The sequence below is a fragment of the Paramormyrops kingsleyae genome, chromosome 4, assembly GCF_048594095.1.
Source record: "Paramormyrops kingsleyae isolate MSU_618 chromosome 4, PKINGS_0.4, whole genome shotgun sequence".
Taxonomy (NCBI): domain Eukaryota; kingdom Metazoa; phylum Chordata; class Actinopteri; order Osteoglossiformes; family Mormyridae; genus Paramormyrops; species Paramormyrops kingsleyae.
In genome coordinates, this window is record NC_132800.1 from 34,114,895 (window position 1) to 34,134,835 (window position 19,941).

At 48.0% G+C, this 19,941-nt stretch overlaps 1 protein-coding gene across 2 annotated transcripts in view; it reads right to left on the reverse strand.

The window, feature by feature from the left end:
• Nucleotides 1-9,906: 9,906 nt before the first annotated feature.
• The window catches only part of agap3 (ArfGAP with GTPase domain, ankyrin repeat and PH domain 3), a 164,539-nt gene continuing 154,504 nt past the window's right edge, over nt 9,907-19,941 (reverse strand). For both annotated transcript variants that reach the window (XM_072711213.1, XM_072711212.1), the window contains exons 17-18: nt 13,960-14,215; nt 9,907-13,763 (exon numbers count right to left, since the gene is read on the reverse strand). In XM_072711213.1, coding sequence (XP_072567314.1) covers nt 13,539-13,763; nt 13,960-14,215 — 481 coding nt within the window. In that variant the 3' untranslated portion in view covers nt 9,907-13,538. The remainder of the gene's footprint in view (nt 13,764-13,959; nt 14,216-19,941) is intronic.

Sequence of the window (19,941 nt, forward strand, 5' to 3'; positions counted from 1 at the left end):
ATCTGTGCGCCTCCACAGTCTGCCAGAAATGTAGCCCATGACATACAGTCTTTTCCTTTAAGTGGAAAACGTTGGATCTAAGCTAGAAGAAGTGAAGTAAGCCGCTTTATGCTGCGTTTTCCCCGAGACAGTTTAGCAGTCGACGCCTCGCTTTGCGGCTTATTGGCATTCCGGGGAGCGACCCTCTGTCACGTGACTTACGGGACAGGTAAAACTCCGTCTCTTAAATGCTCAGTTAAATGGATTTCTCAATTTAGAAATGTGTCAATAAGTTAAGACGATATGATTATATGTTGGCGGAACTTAATGATCGCTTAATTTGAATGTTTAATTGGTATGATTATGTTTGTAATAGTAGTGGGCTAAATGATAATTTCTCTTCATTTAGTTGGGACTTCTCGCGCTCCGTTTGGGGAAAGGCTTAATGCTGAGTCGAAGTACAGAAGCTAAGACACCCCAAACACCCAGTTCCGATGGCAGTGCCGCAACATGCACTGTACACTGTCATGAACAGCACTCACCTCATTCTTTAAGCGGTTGCGCTGGAAGAATGCCCCCGTTAAACTAGCACGGAAATCCTTGCTGCAAATATTCCCCTTAGCTAAACATTTTCTATGGGACATTAAGTCCAAAGTAAAACACCGGCATAGCATTACAATGGGCTAATAATTGTGTCACTCCCCTACTGAAATGGCATTTTCTCTAACAATAACATCGTGAAATCAGGAAGCTTTCGACTATACTCATTGTCTAAATTCTAGGTATAATACTTGTCATTTCCTAAGGGCACATAGCCTATGCCACTTTTTGTTTTAAAGATTGCGTATGAATTTAATTTGGAGACAAATACTACTTTCTGAACGTCTCTGAAAGTTTCACAGTTTACAGGAAAACATACCATATTTAAAACAAACGCGACTATTGTGAACCTTTGATCTGTTTCTTGATGCTTCTTTATAGACTGCGCATGCGTTCTCAATGGCAGAATCCTACGTGATTTCTTCTGTTTCCGCAGTGCACATGAATACTCTGACCCAGTGTGTAACCACTGCCCGGCCAATTCATCTTACAGTCTGGCAGACCTCCTTCATACGTGATGGGGCCTGGAAAGAAGGATTCACAAGGATTTGAACAACTTCCAATCAAAACTTCCCTTCCTTTGAATAGATGATTTACATAATGGTTGGAGACAATCTCATGTTCATGCTTTGGCCGAATGCCACTGCCAAGTTCCAGTAAAAACTTTTGCATGAAAGCTTGATCTCCTTAGAAGTTCAAACGTAACAGGATCTCACGGCCAGGCATTCGCCAAGGAGCCGCGACCACGCTGCCTCAGCATGGACTTTCGGGAGAAACTACTTCATGGTAATTTCACCTCTGTTGTTCTCTGCATGCCTACCTCTTCCCCGCATTGACTCAACACTGCAGACTATGGTGTAAACACTCATTTATTTTAGCTACCTGCAATATAGAAATAGCAAGATTTCCCAAAATCCCTGACAAGACAGACAAAAGGAAGAGTCCCTATTAAACAATCGGGGCATACACAGGGGGAAAATGAGAGATTTGTGTTAATGAGAGTTGGAGTCATTTGTCTCTCTTTAGGAGGCCATGATTCCTCAAGGTGGAGTGATGGATCCCCATTAGAGTGGTCATATCCAACACTTTGTAATGAACTTCACAATCAATCATCAGTCAGGGGGAGGGGCCATTGATCTGTGAGTGTGCTTGTGTGTGTGTGTGTGTGTGTGTGAGAACAGAGGACCCACAGTCCATGCCTCTAGGCATGTTTAGCTCACAGCATCAATAACATGGGGCAAAGGTAGCTTCCTGTAGGTCAGAAGCTATTTTAAACCTACGGTCTTTATCTGAGCTTAAGTGTCGGTCTGCGTTGTGAGCTTTACATTGGTTACGGAGCCCTGACAGCACCTTCAGAAGCTAGACCACCTCCTCATAGACCACCCACTCCCTGCTGCTTGGTCACCAAAGACTGCAACATTTTATACGATATTTACCCTTGTTTTTTTCATACATCGCTTTAAAACAATGTTATTTTCAAGGTGCATTACTAGATTAGCTTCTATTAAGGGGGGGGGGGGGGTAAAGCGGATTAATTTTTTGATTTTCCCTAATTTTCCATGTTGGGCTTTGTAGGGGTCCAAGCAGTGTTTGCTGCAGGATCCATATTTTATTTATGTTTTTTTAACACTCCCTTTTGGTGAAATATCAGTAACTGATTGTGAAGAATTTTTGGACAATTTGACTGTAATACTCCACTATACTAAGTAACATTTTGTTTGATTGACTGAGGTGGTACTACAGGAGAGGCAGATTAGGGTCTAAACTCTAAAGGTTAATGATCTGACATTAAAACCTAAAGATGGCAGGTTCAGGGTGGCACGGCGGCTCTTCGTTTAGCTTTGTTTGTGTGGAGTTTGCACGTTCTCTCCGTTGTGTGAGAAATGACATACCGTAGGCTAATTGGCGTCTCTAAATTACCTGTAGAGTATAACTGTGCTTGTGCACTGTGAGAGGCTGGCATCTACGCCTGGGTGACCCCAGCCTTGCCTCCCATGCTGCCAGCCCCCAGACTCTGGGCCCTCTCTGACACTGACCAGGGTAAGTGGTTCCAATGCCTGCAGTTGCCCCGTGAGGGTGCTTTTAAAATCAGCCTGAATCAAATTGTTATATTCAGGTTAACACAGTAGTATTAAGTTGTATAATAGATAAATCTGGATTACCGACGAAAATGAAGACCCATGGGTTTACTTTATGCGTAAAAAAAATCACGGGCGTTTTTAAACAAAAAAAAAACTTTTATTGTAGGCAGAATAGGACAGAATTGAATAAAAATTACAAAGTCTAGAAGGGAACGAATTGCAGGTTCAGTTATTCAAATGTTTTTAATATGTTTAAATGTGCCTGGACAAAACGGAGACACTAGTTTAAGTCTCACCCGTTTACAAAAACTCCTTGCCAAAGGAAATTATTTAATATACATTAAAACAACCCAACATAGTTCGTGTGACGGTGGGACCCGGGGAAGCAGTATTACCTCATCAGGCTCCGCAGGCAGGAACTAGCCGTTTCCTATAGCTGCTGAAATAATGAGAAGGTATTCCGTTGCCTGAGTGCTAATGGAGAGGACGAAGTTAGCGTGGGAATGGGAAGAGATCTTCTGCAGATTCTGCACAAAGGTGCGCTGTCATTCCACTAATCGACGTATTACTGGTCGGCAGTGAAGCGGCCGGCTACCGCCCAGCCTGTGCCGAAAGGTCCTACTGTTTGTAACAAAATTAAAAGCCCCAAATTTAATAACAAACAGCACAAGTCATCAAGGTGAAAAGCATATGATTCACTTTTTAACTACTGAAGTGGATTAATACTGTCCTACGTGCCCGTCTTCAGCGTGCATTTCAAGATTATCTTTGATTTGTACACTCAGGAAAAAAAGGGTAAAAATGTGTACCTTTGCTTGTCACTGGGGCTGTACCCTCAGGGGTCTGCCAATTGTACCCTTAGCTGTAGGTAATTGTACCTTTTAAAGTACAGAAATGGGCTCTGAGGAACATTTCTGTACGTTAAAAGTACAATTACAAGGGTACAGCGCCAGTCACAAGCAAAGGTACAAATTTTCGCCCTTTTTTCTGAGAGTGTGGTATGTTATATACGTTTTAACTTAACTGCTATTCGTATGGTTATAGTAAATTAATGCGTGCATGGCATATTTAATGATTTTTCTATATGATTTTCTATTTCAAATACATGTTATTTTCGAAAAGAAAACGTTTATATTAAATGTAATAGCGTTAATATTTTATTACAATTATCGTTCAAACACAGAACATCTGGTGGGGAATATACTTCTAATTGTTAAATGGGATGTTTTGCTTTATAACAATGGTGGAGAGGCAGGATCTAGTACGAATCTAAGAAAACGTATCGTGTCTTGTCTTCTCAAATAACGCCATGGAATGAAAGATGGAAGATCTTCAAACGAACATGATAATGTAATTCTCAAGGCAGATATTGCTCAGTTGCATTTTGTTTGTATGGATTCTGATGAGCGTGGGATGGTGTCATCTGAATAAAGATGATAATCAAACAGCCGTATCATGTGTTAAAGATTCTGCTGTATTCTCATGGCCTGGGTCCTCGAAGGCCGCGGTGATTAGCATAGCCAGTCCCATGCCTGTTCCTGGGCTCTTTTGATTAAGCCCTAACTGGACACTGCATAGAGCTGACCGACGTCCCATGCGCCATAGATCTGTCATCTTTGATTGACTTGGGATCCTCCTGTCCAGAGCATTTGGCCACAGCGTTCACGCCAGCATCTGCGGCTTATCCTCTTGATTTCCAGCTCCAGGTCCCCACAGGACCGATCCGTTTTCCGAAAGAGAACAATGTACACTGAGGCGGACGATGGGGTGGATCCGACCCCTGGACGGTTTTGGATATCAGGAGGAGGAATGAGACGCAGGCTGAACCGGACCTCTATCTCACAATTCCAGCCAGGTTTCTTCTGCTCTGAAGGACTTCCAACGTGCGATCACATATCGGCATGATCCGAGCAGCTGTTTGAGACAGATGTTTGTGATGTTGAGCTTATGGACACACCGAGAAGCTTAATGCTGTCATAACTCAGAGATTCAGCCCTCAATGATGAGGTCAGGCACTTATGAACCTTATCAGTTACAAGTGAAGTCGTCTTCATCTGCCTGTGACTGATATTCTTATGGTTTTTACTATGTGTAAAACCCATGGTTTGGCAAGACAGCCATCCTATACATTTCTGTCTGCTTCCTCAGTGTATCATTTTCATATATTGCCCTGTTTTCCTCCTGTTTACTTATTTAAAATGGCATTTCAAAGCCTGAATAGACCCAGTAGTATAATTTTTTTCTGTATAATCACTATCAAAATATTTTTATTTTCACATTTTCCCATACATGGTTTTATTTCTATTTCCTGCTTGTAATTTTTTTTTTGTCAATGAACTTTGATATGTATGAACTTGACTTCCTGATTATCTTCCCTTTTAACATGAAATGAATTTTTTTTTTTTTTTGTGAAGGCTTTGAAGGTCTGGCAGCTACAGTTGTGGAATTGCAGTGGGATCTGCATCTGTTTAGAGAGGGGCCATGAATATTTACTTTCTCCTGTGGGAGGGGGGGCGCGGGGGGATAAGTGCAGCTCAATGTTTTATCAAAAAAAAAAGTTTGTGCATCTGCCAGGTCCTTCCGTAGGGGGGGGGGGGGGGGGGGGGGGGGGGGGGGAGGACTAAGGGCTGCCAGACTCGGAGCTTGCGGGTCCCGTTCCAGAATCGGGGCACAAACTGGGGCCACAGCTCCCCGTTTATGGGGAAGGGCTAGTAGCGCATGCTGGCATCTGCAACACACGAGGCCCGCGGACTTTTGCGGGAAAGTTCACGTCCGTTACCTCCAGCCATTAGTGCACATATATCCTATAGTTCCATGCAGAGCTCATCCCCAGTGTGTAAATGTTAAAAGCACCATGTTGGTAGGTAAGGTAGGTAAGGCCACATACTGTATGTGCCCTTTCTGCTACACAAATTCCTAATCAAGATTAACTTAAGGGTTTAAATTCATTTGAAGTTGTGCCATATCAGTGCTTCAAGATTGGCTTTAAATTTTATACTTCATTAATGCAATCTATGATAGATAGATAGATACATACATAGATATTTTATCTATAGATATTTGATCTATATATACATGTATTGTTGATGTTCAAAACACTGGGTTGTTTGTCTGTATCTATTCTGTTATAGAATTCTGATGTCTGTATCACCTATGGTGTCTTAAGATCCACTTTTTCCCCCCCAAGATCAGCATTTCTTTGCTATGCTTGAAAACACTGTATTGATACAGATGACCTCTAAGGCACCAATCACTTTCAATAACCTCTCAGAAATCCATCCTCTCCTACCAATTAGATCAATACATCATCAGATATGTTTTCCATGGTAAACATGTTGACTTAATTGAGTTATCAATTATTTCGCCTACAGCTCTCACAGCAATTCTGGAATTTTATAATCAAAGACTAACCAAAATCAACACTTGATTCAGTGAGTAAAGGACAAATTAAGCATGGGGGGAATGAATGGTGTGACATCTTGTTGAATTTGGATTAGCCACGAGTTGCAGAAATATGGTTGACCGAGGGGGATCGTGTTTTAATTTCAATGCATATTTTCAACATTTGATGGTTCTCAGACACCAGAACTTCCCTGAAAAGGTCTCCTTTGACTTGTCTACGCCTTTCACCGACAGGGGAGGTACAATTAAGCTGGAGTGACTAGAGTTGTACCAGACAGCACTTAGTAGACCCCAGCCAGCATGCCCAAGTGAAGACAACTTGCTTCTGATTGGGTCACCAGTACTGAGGCTCAGGTGATAGAGCTGCTTCCTGTCGAGATCCAAAACGGTCCTATTGATCTGAGATGCACCATAGTACTGCCACGGTGGGTTGTCCAAAAATGCAACACATCATATTTCAGGGCATTCGAAAGCCTCTGGTCTGCGCAATTACGAAATGCGTTTCGGGAATTGACTGTACGAAATATTTAGCGTATTAATTATCGCCATCCCCCGCGCAATCTCATGCATACATTGCGGTGCGCCACCCGCATGACTCACGCCGTTGGCGATGGCGTCTCTCATCCTTTCTCTCTTAAAAGTTACCACCCTCGAGAGGCTTGCCGGAGCACGCCCCCTGCGGACGATGCAGCGGGGGGGGGGGGCGCCCAGTGGCCACCCCGGCCTGTGATGTATGGCCAGATGCATCAAATCGCACAAGATAAACAAGCGGTGGATTTCATCAGGCCATCATAGCTTTAATTTGGCTGCCTAATGAGTCAGATCTAGTGGCAGAGATAAAAGTTGTCAGAGGCCCGGCTCTAATGAATTTCTTGCCACTTGTAATCAAGGCTGTCTGTCTGAGGGGGGATGATTAATGGCGCCCAGGAGGATTCCCCCGGCCCTCCGCTTTCATTACAGCTAATGCATTCTCAGGCAAATTAACAGAGCGCCATGAGCGCGGCGGCGGCGGCGGCGGGGGAGAGCACCGGGGAGAGAGACTGATTACAGAGAGGGATGGAGGGAGGAGGCGGAGGGAGAGAGGGATGGAGGGAGGAGGCGGAGGGAGAGATGCAAGGTTGGGCAGGGGGGGGGGGGTGGGGGTTGTGAGTTTGAAGAGCCGCTTGACATGAAGAGCACGCACAGGCGCAAAGCTGAGCATTTTAAATCTGACCCCCCCCCCCACACACACACACCCCCCCCACTCTATACCCGCAACCCACCTTCTCCCCCAAAAGGTAATTAAGCAGTACACACGTCGATGATGACTCGGGGGGGGGGGGGAGGGGGGCGGGGGCGTGGCATGACTCTGTTAAATAGCTAAATAAGAACCGAAATGATCGAGGCTCCTCCCCCTGGGGGGGTTGGCTTTTTATCATACACTGTCCTTCATGATTTTAAGCACAGCAGATTTAAAAAAAAAAAAAAAAACTGCACATTTTTCCATTAGACAGCCCCTTGGTGAGGAAGTGCAGCCTTAATCTCCCCGTCGGAGGCTTGCAGTCGTCGTGATTACACCAACACGGGTTCCCGCTACCCACTTCCTGTGCACCATCGTCAGCATGCAACACCCATCTCTTTCGGGTCGAATCACTCACCGCAGAAACCAAAGTTCTGTCTTCATCTAATGTAATTACTGTCGGGAAGGGAAAAAAAAAAAAATCAGCCGTTCATAAATTGTTTGTAAGCATTCATAAATATTCATACCTGTGTATGACAACAGCATCAGCTGACATCTGTGATAGGATTACGTCGCTAACCAGCTCTCGATTCATCGCGTCTTTTGTCATTTATGACTGCGAGTAGGTGTGCTAATTATGGCATTAGCCCTCACCTGATTGTACAGGCACTATGGCAGATCAAGGGAAGACTTACTACACAGAAATTCAATTCACTTTTATTTGTTTAGCGCATTTTCACTGCATTATACCTGCCCAAAGCCCCCAGTGAGCAAGCCAGAGGCGACAGAGGCAAGGAAAAACTCCCTAGAAGGAAGAAACCTTGGGAGGGACCAGACTCAAAGGGGGAGCCCGTCCTCCAGGGGCCGGCAGAGGAAGTCGAATGAGCAAGAGAAAGATCTGTGTGCATGTTTAAACATAGTTTAAATAAATAAATACATAAATAAAGACTGGGCCTGAAATTCTCCATATTGTTTTTCAGGCATGTGGCAAGGCAGCACAATTACCTGTTTCAATCCCCTTTTGCTCAAGTCCCTGGTCAGTGAAATCTGTAGAGAGGGTAGGACTGACAGACCGCTTATTAAATTTACTTCTGGCTACTGGCCTGACGTATGTCCCTAATAATAATAGTAGCAACAACAATAATAATAATAATAGCAATAAAAATACACAACGATATGGGACATTCTGGCACCTGCCGGCGTCCAGATGATGCCCTGCTCCACCGCTCTGCCTTCAGAGGCGAGGCGAGAGGGTCAGCTGATTTCATCTACTGTTCACGCTTTTACACACGGCTTCCCGAACCCCCGTCAGGCGAACTAACGGGCACGGAGGCCGGCCGCCGCGCGCCAAGGCTAATTGCCTGCTGATGGGCGTCTGGCCTGTCCCACCTGATGGGGAGTAAACAAGCCGATTAGCGGGGAGAAGCCGTGTTCCGGGGTGCGGGGTCGGCTCCTTCCATTAATCATCAGACCTTGCAAAGTCTATTACACCGAAACAATCCAATCACAAGGCACCTAGCCAGGCTGGACTAATGTTATGATCTGTAAACACCAATATTGTTGTTGCTCATGGTGGGAAGTACTGCACACTTTTTATTTCCAATTATTAGGTGTTTTTTTTGGAGATCTATAGACACAGCCACATAATTCCAAGTGGAGAAACTGCTTTGAGCATCTTAGGACAATAATGGGTCAGTAAACATGCCCACCAGGACCTGATTTAACCCCAGTTAACTGCGTTCCAGTACAAGTCGGACAGCCATTTACTAATACCAGTTGTAGCCAGCTTTATTTTTAGCAATACCAGTTGATAACGCATTAAGTGGTATTTTTAATACAGAAACACAAATAAGACATAAGTGCTAATAAACAGTATATAAGTACAGCCTTCTCTTCTGTTGATGAAGGGAGCAGCCATCTTGGATTCTGAGGTCGGGGCTGTAGTGGTTCCTCCGACTTTCCGAATCCAGCTGCAGTCACCACCACGTCTGGCGATGGGCCCCTGTAGCCTCACTGAAAGGCGCGACTCCCTGGGGGTGGGGGGGGGTTAAGGGTCATACATCCCCCCCCCCCAAATCATGACTGGCCTTCCTCCTTGGACACCCCGGATTAGAGAGGATTACCGGAGATAACCAGGCCTGATGACAGCAAGTTCAGCATGGTGCAAAATCGCAAAAACACATGCCAAAGTGCAAAGGGGGGAGGGCAGGGGCTTTGCAACCCCCCACAAAGTAAAAACAGCCTTGTCATGCTGCAGTTTGAGAACTTCATTTCCGCCGCAAAGTGTATCACATTCTTCAGCAACACTACAGACTTCCAATGAAATCCCTTCTTCGTACTGCAACAGCAAGGCTGAAGATTTCAGTTTGCCAAGCGGGACGGAATAGAGAAAATGTGGAGTGGGCGCGGGGTGGGGGTGGGGGGGGGGCCTGGCCCGTGTGGCCAGCGAGTCAGGGAGTCGCGTAAACCTGTGCTTAGCTTCTCCGGCTCCGGGTTCTGCTGCTTGGGTCCGGGCCGCGCACCTTAGCCTGCTACGCTACGCGTGAGAGGAAAAGCGAATGAAGCGACGGACACCCGGCTCAGCAGGAAATGGTAAAAAAAAATAACAACGTCGACTCCACAGGCTCTTATATTCCCTATTCAGGGAGGCTACATCATTTTATTTGAGCATTTATTAATATATCAACAGTCGTTCAAGCACACAGCAGGTTATTAATTTTTTTTGTCAGTTTTTGCATTTTGATTCATGTTCTCAAACGCAAAAGAGGAAAAAAACAAAAAATTAAAAAAACGATATTTACATACTGCAATATAAATATGTCAAATATACATTATTATACACAAAGTAGCTCACATGGTAAGACAATGTGTGCACATTGAGAACCATAGTACCTTAAATAATGAGGGGGAATGCAACATCAATACAACTGTATCGTACACAGTGGGCATACAGTTACAAACGTGAGAGAGGGGGAGGGAACATCTGAAAGCTTATTGGTTGACTTTTTCGATTGGCACATGCCCTGCCCAAACAAGTTCCAGATCCTGGGGCCATGGTAACATAGGTATCCCTTTAATGATTCTTCTACCTCAAATACATATAACAACATAACAATGAAAAAAAAAAAATACTTCAGCAGTTTTCAATCACTGCTACACTCAAAAAGAGGGGACGCACCGACAAGATTTACTCTCCATGTGTCTATCCTGTAAAGTCTACCTACATATTCTATCTATACACTATTTTCTTTGGGAATAATTGCATTGCTAGGGTTTTAAAAACCAGGCAACGCATTGTGAACGCAAAGATGTTAGGGGAGAACCGAAAGCGGGGGCCCCTAAAATACTGATACATTTATACATCTTTAGCTCAGACTACAAAACTACCCAACCAACAGACTTGCTTTTGAACCTCTGTTTAAATCGTTCAGGAGGCTCTGATATACACAGTTGAGGTCTTAAAATGGTTGTGTCACCACGCTTTTCCGGAAAACCTTCTACAGGCACCTTCACGATAGGACTTCCTTCCAAAAGAGGGTTCAGCAGGGAGAAGCTGATGGAGGTTCTTCTCAAATGACAAGCCAGGCCCAACTCTGAAGAACCTCACCCTTCTCTCTCTCGCCCGGTGCCCTCGCAACTGTAAACTCGAGAGGAATTTTCAGGGGGAGGTTCTCCAAAAGTATGATGATGTATCTCTCCAGGGGGGGGGGGAGGGGGGCGGTGGTGCCCACCCAGAGAATCACAGGAGGTCATTAAGCAAGAGCTGAGTTCTACTTTGCGACACAAGGATGGACTACGTTCCGAAGCAAGTCTAGAGTGATCCACGACGTTATGGACTAAAATGTCAGCCGAAATAGGAAAAGCTACTTTTTACACATTCCTGTACACTAACGAATTCCCCATCCCAGATCATTTATTCAAAAAAAAACTGTACACATTACATTTGAATATCCTTCACTCAGATCCTCACATAGAACCGCTCAGGTCAGGAGATGCACCATCCACACACGCGACTCGCAAGTGGCAAGACCATAGTTCACAGCGGCAGCGTATATAGGTGGTCTAATGCATTGGGGGGGGGGGGGGGGGGCTTCCAGGTACCACAGTGGCAGAGAGGATTCCGCCAATCAGAAAGCCAAAAACAGGGAATACGCTAAACAGCTCCAAGCTAGCACAAAGAGGACTGATCTCAGAGCAGCGCTGAAGAACAACTTGATCCAGGACTGTATGACTATGGAGCAGGAGACGAGCGACGAAAACAACAGCCGTGATTTTAGGGTCAAACAAGCAGCAGAGCAAAGGCAATTTTAATCGCGCTTCAAAAATGCAACAAACAAAACGCCATTGGAAATCCGGCGCCATCAGTCAATTGTCAGCAATGACGCAGAAACTAAACTATGCCGTAGAAACTAAACCCTTTCATACTCAAGGCGGCGCTGCTAGGACAACGACAGCGACGTCATTCACAGGAGAGGAGAGTGTCCCCGTGCAGCCCTTGGTCTTCGAAAACCGAGAACACGAACATGAAAAGAAAAACGGTTGGAAAGGATGGCTTGTTATATTAGCAATAGCCGGCAAACAAGTTTAAAATCCAGCTACTGAAAGGCATCAGTCCCAACGATGTTGTAACTAATGGTTCAGGAATGCAGAGGTACTGATACCCGTCCAAGAGCCAAGAGAACGGGGCCAGGCCCCGGAAGCTGATCTGCCAATCATGTGCTGCCATTTGGGTGGGAGTCAAAGAGGCCTCACTTCTTGTAAAGAACCAGGAACAAACACTGTCCTTTGCCACCACCATTCCATACAACTTAGTCATTTTTCCCCCCCCCCCTTTGAACCAGCAGGGGCTGTTACACACCAACCTCAATGCGTGCCAATAACAAAGGGCACTGCCAACGACTTGAAACAAATAAATAAATGCCCCCCATCCCCCACCCATCGTCTGGCAGCTGCTGCAATGGGGACTCCAAACGCTGGGCGGGAGGGTGGGGGTCTTCCCCCAAGATAACACAAGCTCAAGGTTTGCAGCTCCTCCACTGAGGAGCAGAGGAGGGTCATTAAGGCTACAAGAGGAGGAGGTACGCCTGAGAGAGGAAAAGGTGTGTAATCGGGGGCCACGAGCAGGACAAGGAGGTCCGGTCCCTGTCCCCTGTACCTGCACGTCACACCACAAAGCACAGTAGGAGGCCTGGGCACCTGACATGGAGATATCGGTCGGCTCCCCTGTATCGCGGTGGGGACACGCATCTGCCACAGAGGGCGGCTCCGTGTCACAGCAGCAAAGCCTTATGGGAAGAGGCAGGGTTCTGAAGGCAGGAATCGATAATTAAGGAATCTCAACGGGGGGGGAAGCATGTGATCGAACGAGAACTGACCGGCAGCTGCTCGACTAAAACTCCCTCCTCGGCCAAATGGGGTGAATCTATCCATTTGTCTCCCAGGACTGACCAGGGGGGAGACCATTTTCTGCAGCAAAACTTCAGAAAATAACTCAAGCCCATCAAGCCCTCTGCTTCTAACTTTGGTGTAATGGTTCTTATCTGTGCTACGTTGATTTTAAGCTCAAATTTTTCCCTTACATCTGTGGTCTTAGCAATCATTACACTTTTATCTGATATGCCAAAAGTCTGGGTCAAAGGGCATAACAGTTTGATTGAATCAGGTTAAATGTATTTGTTTGTTTTTCCTGACGTTTTTGTTGTGATTTTTCGAAGCCTCCGATTTTTAGGCCATAAAACTGAAATGCCAACTTTTAGTATGAAACTGGCAAGATTCCAGTTTCATTAAAGAAAATCCAATGGAAACCTGTTGGAAAAGACCAAACAATTCAAAAACTCTACAGTGAAACTCGCTAATTTTAACAATAATTATAAGTATTATAATAACCATAATAATAAGATCCACACCAAAGACAACCACATTATTTCCAAAGCTGCGGTAATTTCCAAAAATGTGCAGAAGTCGGTGCCACTGCAGACGGCTCCCCTATGGACGCTGCTCCGCTCCGAGGCTCCCGCACTAGATTCCTGTTAGTAGGTTAAAAGAACCTCCCACCCACCATAAGAAAAAAATCCTTGCAAAGTGTTCTTTCATGGCTATATAGAGACTATACATGGGCATGTACTGGATCATCCTTCTCTTCCTGTGGCCACTGGAGGCCCCGGGTCACTCAGGTGAAGTCGTTGTTGGCATTGAGGGTGAGGGCTACAGGAGAAGCAAATGGAGATGCACATGGAGGCAGTCAGTCCTCCCCGCCACTAGATGGCGCTGGCGCTGCGGCTCAGCTCGCCCTGGGCGTTATTGTTGTTGGCGTTGGGGTTGGTGCCGCGGCGGGCAGCGGTGGGCGTGGGCACCAGCGTGCTGCTGTCGTTGGGGCAGCCGTGCTGGAGCAGGATCTCGGCACACTCCTGGCTGCCCGACCGTCGCGCGTAGGCCAGCGGCGTCATCCCCCGGGCGTCGCGGCTTTTCACGTCCACGCCGTACTGGGTGGGGGGGGGGGCAGAAGTTAAGACGGGAATGATTTACTCGTCACCCCAAATGTGGCCAGGCGTCTAAACCCATCTCAAAAGGGAAATCAAACAGGAAAGATTAGCGATAAGGAACAAGCAACCAGTACGACAACGAACTCAGTGGGACAGGAGCGCCCCCCAGTGGCGGAAAAGCGGCCGGGTCCCTCACCCAGACGAGCAGCTGCGTGACCACCACGTTGGCCATGGCGCAGGCCAGGTGCAGGGCGGTGCGGCCGTCGCCGTCTCCGTACGTCTCGTTGACCTCCTCCTTGGAGCCGTGAGCCAGGAGGAGCACCACCACGCGGAGGTCGTCCTCCACCACGGCGCGCAGGAGCTGCTGGCCCAGCGGCACGTCCGACGGCGGCAGCGGGAGCAGGAACAGCTTCTGCTCGTACTTCGCCCGGATCCAGCGCTCCTTCTCCTCCCTGCCGACGGAGGAAGTCTTAGAACCGGGGCCTAACGGCATCGGCAACGTCTGCACTGACATTGTAAAACAATCTCAGGACAGAATCTGCTGTTGTACCCTTCAGCCCACAGTTACCGAAACACGATTTTCGTAAACACAAATCTGTATATTAAAAACAATATAAAACTGCATTAGACATTTAAGGAACATTTAGTATAATAACAAGCAGATTTTAGAATTTGGGGGGGGGGGGCAGCTAACTAAAAAGACAGGCGCAGGCGGGGCGTGTCCTCCCAAATATTTAATTAGGTGTCACTCCTCACCCGAAATGTAGAAGCTTGCATTTTAATTATTAAGTCCCCCCATCAAACACTCACACACCATTGGCCAGGAGGAATAGCGGGTGAAGACATGGACCTTACAGTTTCTACTTGAGATCCCAGGGACTAGCTGTTGTACCTTAATACAGAAATGATCCAGCTGTATAACATGGGTAAAATCTGCACAGGAAAGCATCATTTTAGGAATTAGTGCCCTTAATGAGCAGTGGGATGTGATAGGGTGGGGGTGGGGGGGGTTGGGTTGACAGTGTCAGCGGTGGGGGGGGGGGGTTAAGCTCAGCTAGCTACCTAAAGGTTACACATTGTGAGCAGCATGTCTGCCATGGACAATGCAGGGGGGGGTGTAGCGGGGGGAGCGTATTTTTATCAGTGCTGTCAGGCCGGAACGCGGCGGTCCCACAATGGGCGGGCCGGCTCCCTCTCCTCCGTTTCCCCTGGGTGGGGGGCCGCTGCCCAGCCGATCGATGGCGCTTGAATGGCGCGGCGGGGCGCGGAGAAAGAACCGCGCTTCGGCCGAGTAAAAGGAGAGCCCTTCTGCCGGGCCCTCGAATTCTATCTGCCACCATCTCCGCCCCCCCATTCGGATGGAGCCGGAGACGCGAATCGATATCCCGGCGACTGAGCATGCTCAGTGCGGCGCCGACCTCTGACCTCGCGCCCTGCTGCGTGATAAGGCGAGTGAAAAGGGGCTGTTGTCTGCGTGTCTGGGTGAGTGACAGAGAGAGCGGCCGGGGACGATAGCGACAAACAACGCGGCTGACAAGCTCCCCCCTCCGCAACTCCACCCCACCCGGCTCCCGAGGGGTGCGGGTGGGGGTGGGGGTGGGGGGGCAGCCGGGCCGACGTCATGGGCGGACACCTTGCAATCTGCTGCCACTGACCACATCCATCGGCCTGCAGACCAGGACTGGCAGCAGATAGGGTGACTGATCCACAGGCCGGCAGTGAGTCTGCGGGACAGCAGCATGGTCAACCAGGCAGAAACTGCAGCCATAAAAAGCAAAATAATAATAATAATAATAAAACAACATGGCAATCTCGCAATTATGGTAATAACTGCCAAATGATGTGTTCAACAATAGAGATACGTTTTTAATTATGATCAGCAGCAGTGGGAACAATGATAGAAAAAAATGAAAATGGAGACACACGCACTAAACAACCCTCCTCATTACACCCGCAAACAATAACACTGGCAGGCTTCACAATCAGTGGCCCCTCCCTCAAGGAGGAAATTTACAGACTAATATGTCACCTGCCAGCGATGCTGCGGGCCGCCCTCTGCCTAACGAGAGCCCCTCGCTCCCGGAATTTAACTGCAGGAGTTAATTATCTCCTCGCTCCGCGGCGACGGGACCGTCTTTGTCACTGCCTAGGAGGCCTCTGAGCTGCGGGTGCCGGGCCCCCAGCTAACAGAGAGGCGGAGCCTCGCCCTGCCAGGCCGGGACCCTCAACGCGGGCCCCAGGCTGAGACGCTGAGACGGAGGAGCGCAACCAAAACGAGCACCGCGAGAGTTACCGAACTCTCACTAGCAGCCGCACCATGACTTAAATTTCACTAAGGAATCAGAAGGTCGGTTTCGCAAAAAAAAAAAAAACAGCTTTACTTACACAGATATTTTTTTAATAGTATGAAATTAATAGTAAGAAAAATTACTAATAATCGACTATTTGGGGAGCCCCCGTCTTGCGAATTGTGACGATAAACGCTGGTATCTCTGAGAGCCAGAACTGTCCCTCCGTGATGTAAGTAAAAGAGTCTTTGCCTCAATTCAGTCCCTGTTACAAACACATCCCCCCCCCCCCCCCCCGACCCAGAGTTGTCCCCAAAGGGGAGCAGGAGAGTGGATTTATGGCGCTAATCCTTGCCATGGGCGCCCCAGTCCATCAGCGTACGTGGACAAGCTCATGGGGCGGATCAGTGACTCCCCAAGCGGCATGGAACCGGCGTCATGGCCGGACGGCCCAGGGGGTCCCACAGCTCTGCTCCCTCAGCGGTAATCGGACCGCGCATACTTCACACTTACACCCGCCTGCCGCTAAACTGGGCCATAATTCTGCCACGGAGGGCCGGGACAAACCTGCAGAGCAAAGGTGTCGGGCTAAAAAGACACAAGTGAGGAACAGTTTCACAAATCTAGGCCGAAGTAAAAACGAGCGCATCCCCCCCCCCCCCTGAAGTGGAGCTGGGTTGTGTGACGCTACAGAGCATTTGGGTTTTACATGGACCTCCGGGCAAAAATGTAAAGCATCACAAACTGCATCAGAAGTCAGGTGCATCCTGGGTCGCAGGATCCCGTCGCACGTCCTGCGGGAAGGTGGGCTGGGGGGGGGGGGGGGGGTGGGTAGGTGACGCCACGCATCTGCGGGATGCCCATTTCTGAAGGTTTCCGGCACTGTCACTTGAAAGAGAGATGGCAAGGGGGGGGGGGCAGGTTGAAGCTGTGATGCCTCCCCCCCCCCTCTTTGTTGGCCATATAAAAACAAACGGAGGTGAAGTTTGGGGTTTGGGGAAAAAACAGAGCGAGTCTGAATGGGCACTTCCTCCCAGCAGGAAGCCAAAAACACAAAAAAAACACACACAGCAGATTTAGCATGTCAAAGCTGGGGGCTGGTGGGGGGGGGGGGCAAGCGATGGAAGAAAGTGAAGCTTCTCCATGGGGGACAATATTCAGGATATCGAGCAGATGACACCCCCCCCCCCCCACCACACACCCACCCCAAGTGTACATAGTTGCCGTGAACACTGGGGTTGCTTGGGGGACGGGGGACAGGAGATGGAAGGGGGGGGGGGGCAGAGAGGGACAGACACTGTGCGAAAGCAGATGTTTCTTCCTGTTCTTGCCTCAGGTAATGAGCAGCAGCGGCATGGAGGGTGGAATCCCGCGAGAACCGGGCCGGCACACGCGCACGTGAAAGGCGAGTCAGCCCCCGCGGGTCTGGGCTTCTCAGGAAACCTCCCGCACGTCTGATCCGACCGCCCGGGAAAGCTCTAACGCGCCTCTCACCTTCGCTAAAAAGCCACGGCCGACTGAACCGGCACGTATTCCGCTAAGGACTCGACGGTAAACCGACGGCACGCTGAACACCAGTTAACCCAAGACTGCGGAAAGCAGAGGCACTTTTCCTCAGGTCTGGTGTTTTTATGTGACTTTGCATTAAAGGCACACACTAAAGGCACAGCAGCAACCGTGCAGCTTTAAATATCTCTGCGTCAGCGGCTCTGTCCTTGCTAACTCTTAGCCAAACAACGGCTACCCACCTCGACCTACATAAGTGGCGAATGGCAGAGAGAGTCCCCAGTAGGGTTAAAAGCACATCACTGCCTTCAAATAAGGAGGAACAAACACAGATAATTAGTCAGGCCAGGAACACAAAAGCAAACAGGGATTTATGGGGGAATAAGAGGCCGTAACGGGGGGGGAGCTGGGGGAGGTGTGCGTGTGTGTCTGTGTGTGCGTGACGGGGGAGGCAGTGAATGACCAATCTGCTTTTCTTGAAGGTGCATTAGCAAACACTGCGTGGGTGGGGCTTCGGGAAAAGGCTCCTCCCACTTTTCACACAACTCAGACCCTCCTAAACAATCAAGGCATGATAACATGCCGCCCCCCCCGCCAATTCCCCAGCATCCCACACCATCCCTCTAGGCACTGAATTCACAACAGAGACATCAAACATGGACGCAAAGAAAGAGAGAAGGGTCTGGGTGGAGCAGGAGGGGGGGAGTGGGGGTGGGGGGTGGGCAACTATCTAAACAACCAACCCAGCTGGGGGGCAGGCTGTTTGAGAGTCAGTCAGACTCATGTAGCCCACCATTTCCCTTCCAGAAAGAGGGGGAAAAGTGAAAAGTATCCCATTGAAGACACCAAGACCCCAGGCTTCAAAGGTTGCTAGGGGCCGCAACGGAGGGAGTGACACAGTAAAAATCCAAATAGAAGCCCTCACTCCCAGCAGTCAGCCCGCCGCCTTTTTGTTTCGCAGCCCTGCTTCGTCTTGCCTGTTAGTCAGTCTGCCGTTTTACCATTTCAGGCGGTTTAGCAGCAGACGCCAGGGGTAGTTTTAAATCAAACTATTTTTCAGCCCTAGGATGCCATAGACAAGTCCGCTGGGGACTAACGCTGCTCTTTGGAAGACCAAACCATCAGCAACAACCACCTGAATATGATTTTTAAGATATTAATAAGGTAACATGTTAAAATGTAAGCATTTCAGCATAGATTTAAAGTACGCTAACAAAACCGTACACACTTAGCTCGGAATCACAGAAAGTTTCAGGCTCCCGTCAAATTAATGAGACACAGCAAGGTAGCAACGTTGTGGCAGGAACATAATGTTCACATGATTTTGGTTAGTTTTCTACCAGATCACATGGCGTGAGATACAGAGACCGCATGGTTTATGCTGGGCGCCAGAGCCAATGGTCCCCACATGGAACATGCAGGATTTCCTCACTAATACACATGTTTGGAAGCTCATGGAAATGACTCGAGTATCTTTTTATTCTTCCTGTACTTGTGACATTTTTGAACCCCTGTTTGGAACTGAATACTACTTTTTAAGAACCAAACAGTGACTATTCCTTCTTTAAAAGTAACTGCGACTTTGAAACGCCACTCTTATTTGAAGTACTTAGCACTTCAACCACTTCAAAACTGTAAACAAAGGTCAGAAAAGGCGGGAAAATGCTGGAAACCGGCCGCAGTGCCATAGTTTTGGTTGATAAACGCTGGAGGCGGCGAACAGCAGACAGACTGAGGAGTCGGAGCTCATTAAAATGCTGCTGGTCAATGTTCCCGGGCGCAGGGAGCTTGAAGGCGGCGACTGAAGCCCGGCTGGGACCAACAGTGCAAGTTGTTCTGCACAAAAGCTTCTGGTGAGCGAGCGCATTAGACGTCGAAGGAGGCTGTGAATTCCGACGCCCCAAAATGGCAGCCTAATAAGCATCAGTCCGTCAAACAAAGAAATTAGCCCGACTTCTGCAACATGTAGCCGCACAGCCGCAGTTTCAGTCCCTGGGTGAAGGCGCCGCTTAGCTGCAAATGAATAAATCAATAATTTAAGGGCCGCTACCCTCCAAACGGACAGGGCTGGTAGGTCCCTAAGTCACTCCATACACATGCTAATGTAGATAAACAAACAAGGAATTTATATTAAACTACGAACATTGTATCTTCCTCTAAAAAAAGTAAAACTCGAGTCGCATGCTGATTTCCTGCAGCCAAGGGTCATAGTACAAGAGTTGACAATTTTGTAAGGAAAAAAAAAAAAGAAAGAAAGAAAGAAAGAATAACGAAAATAGACAACATCCTGGATTTACCTGTTACTGGCAGGCGATTAAGGCCCCGATGAGCAGCTGACAGGATGGGATCAAGTAGACAGATAGCGCAGGCTAACCAAAAAAACA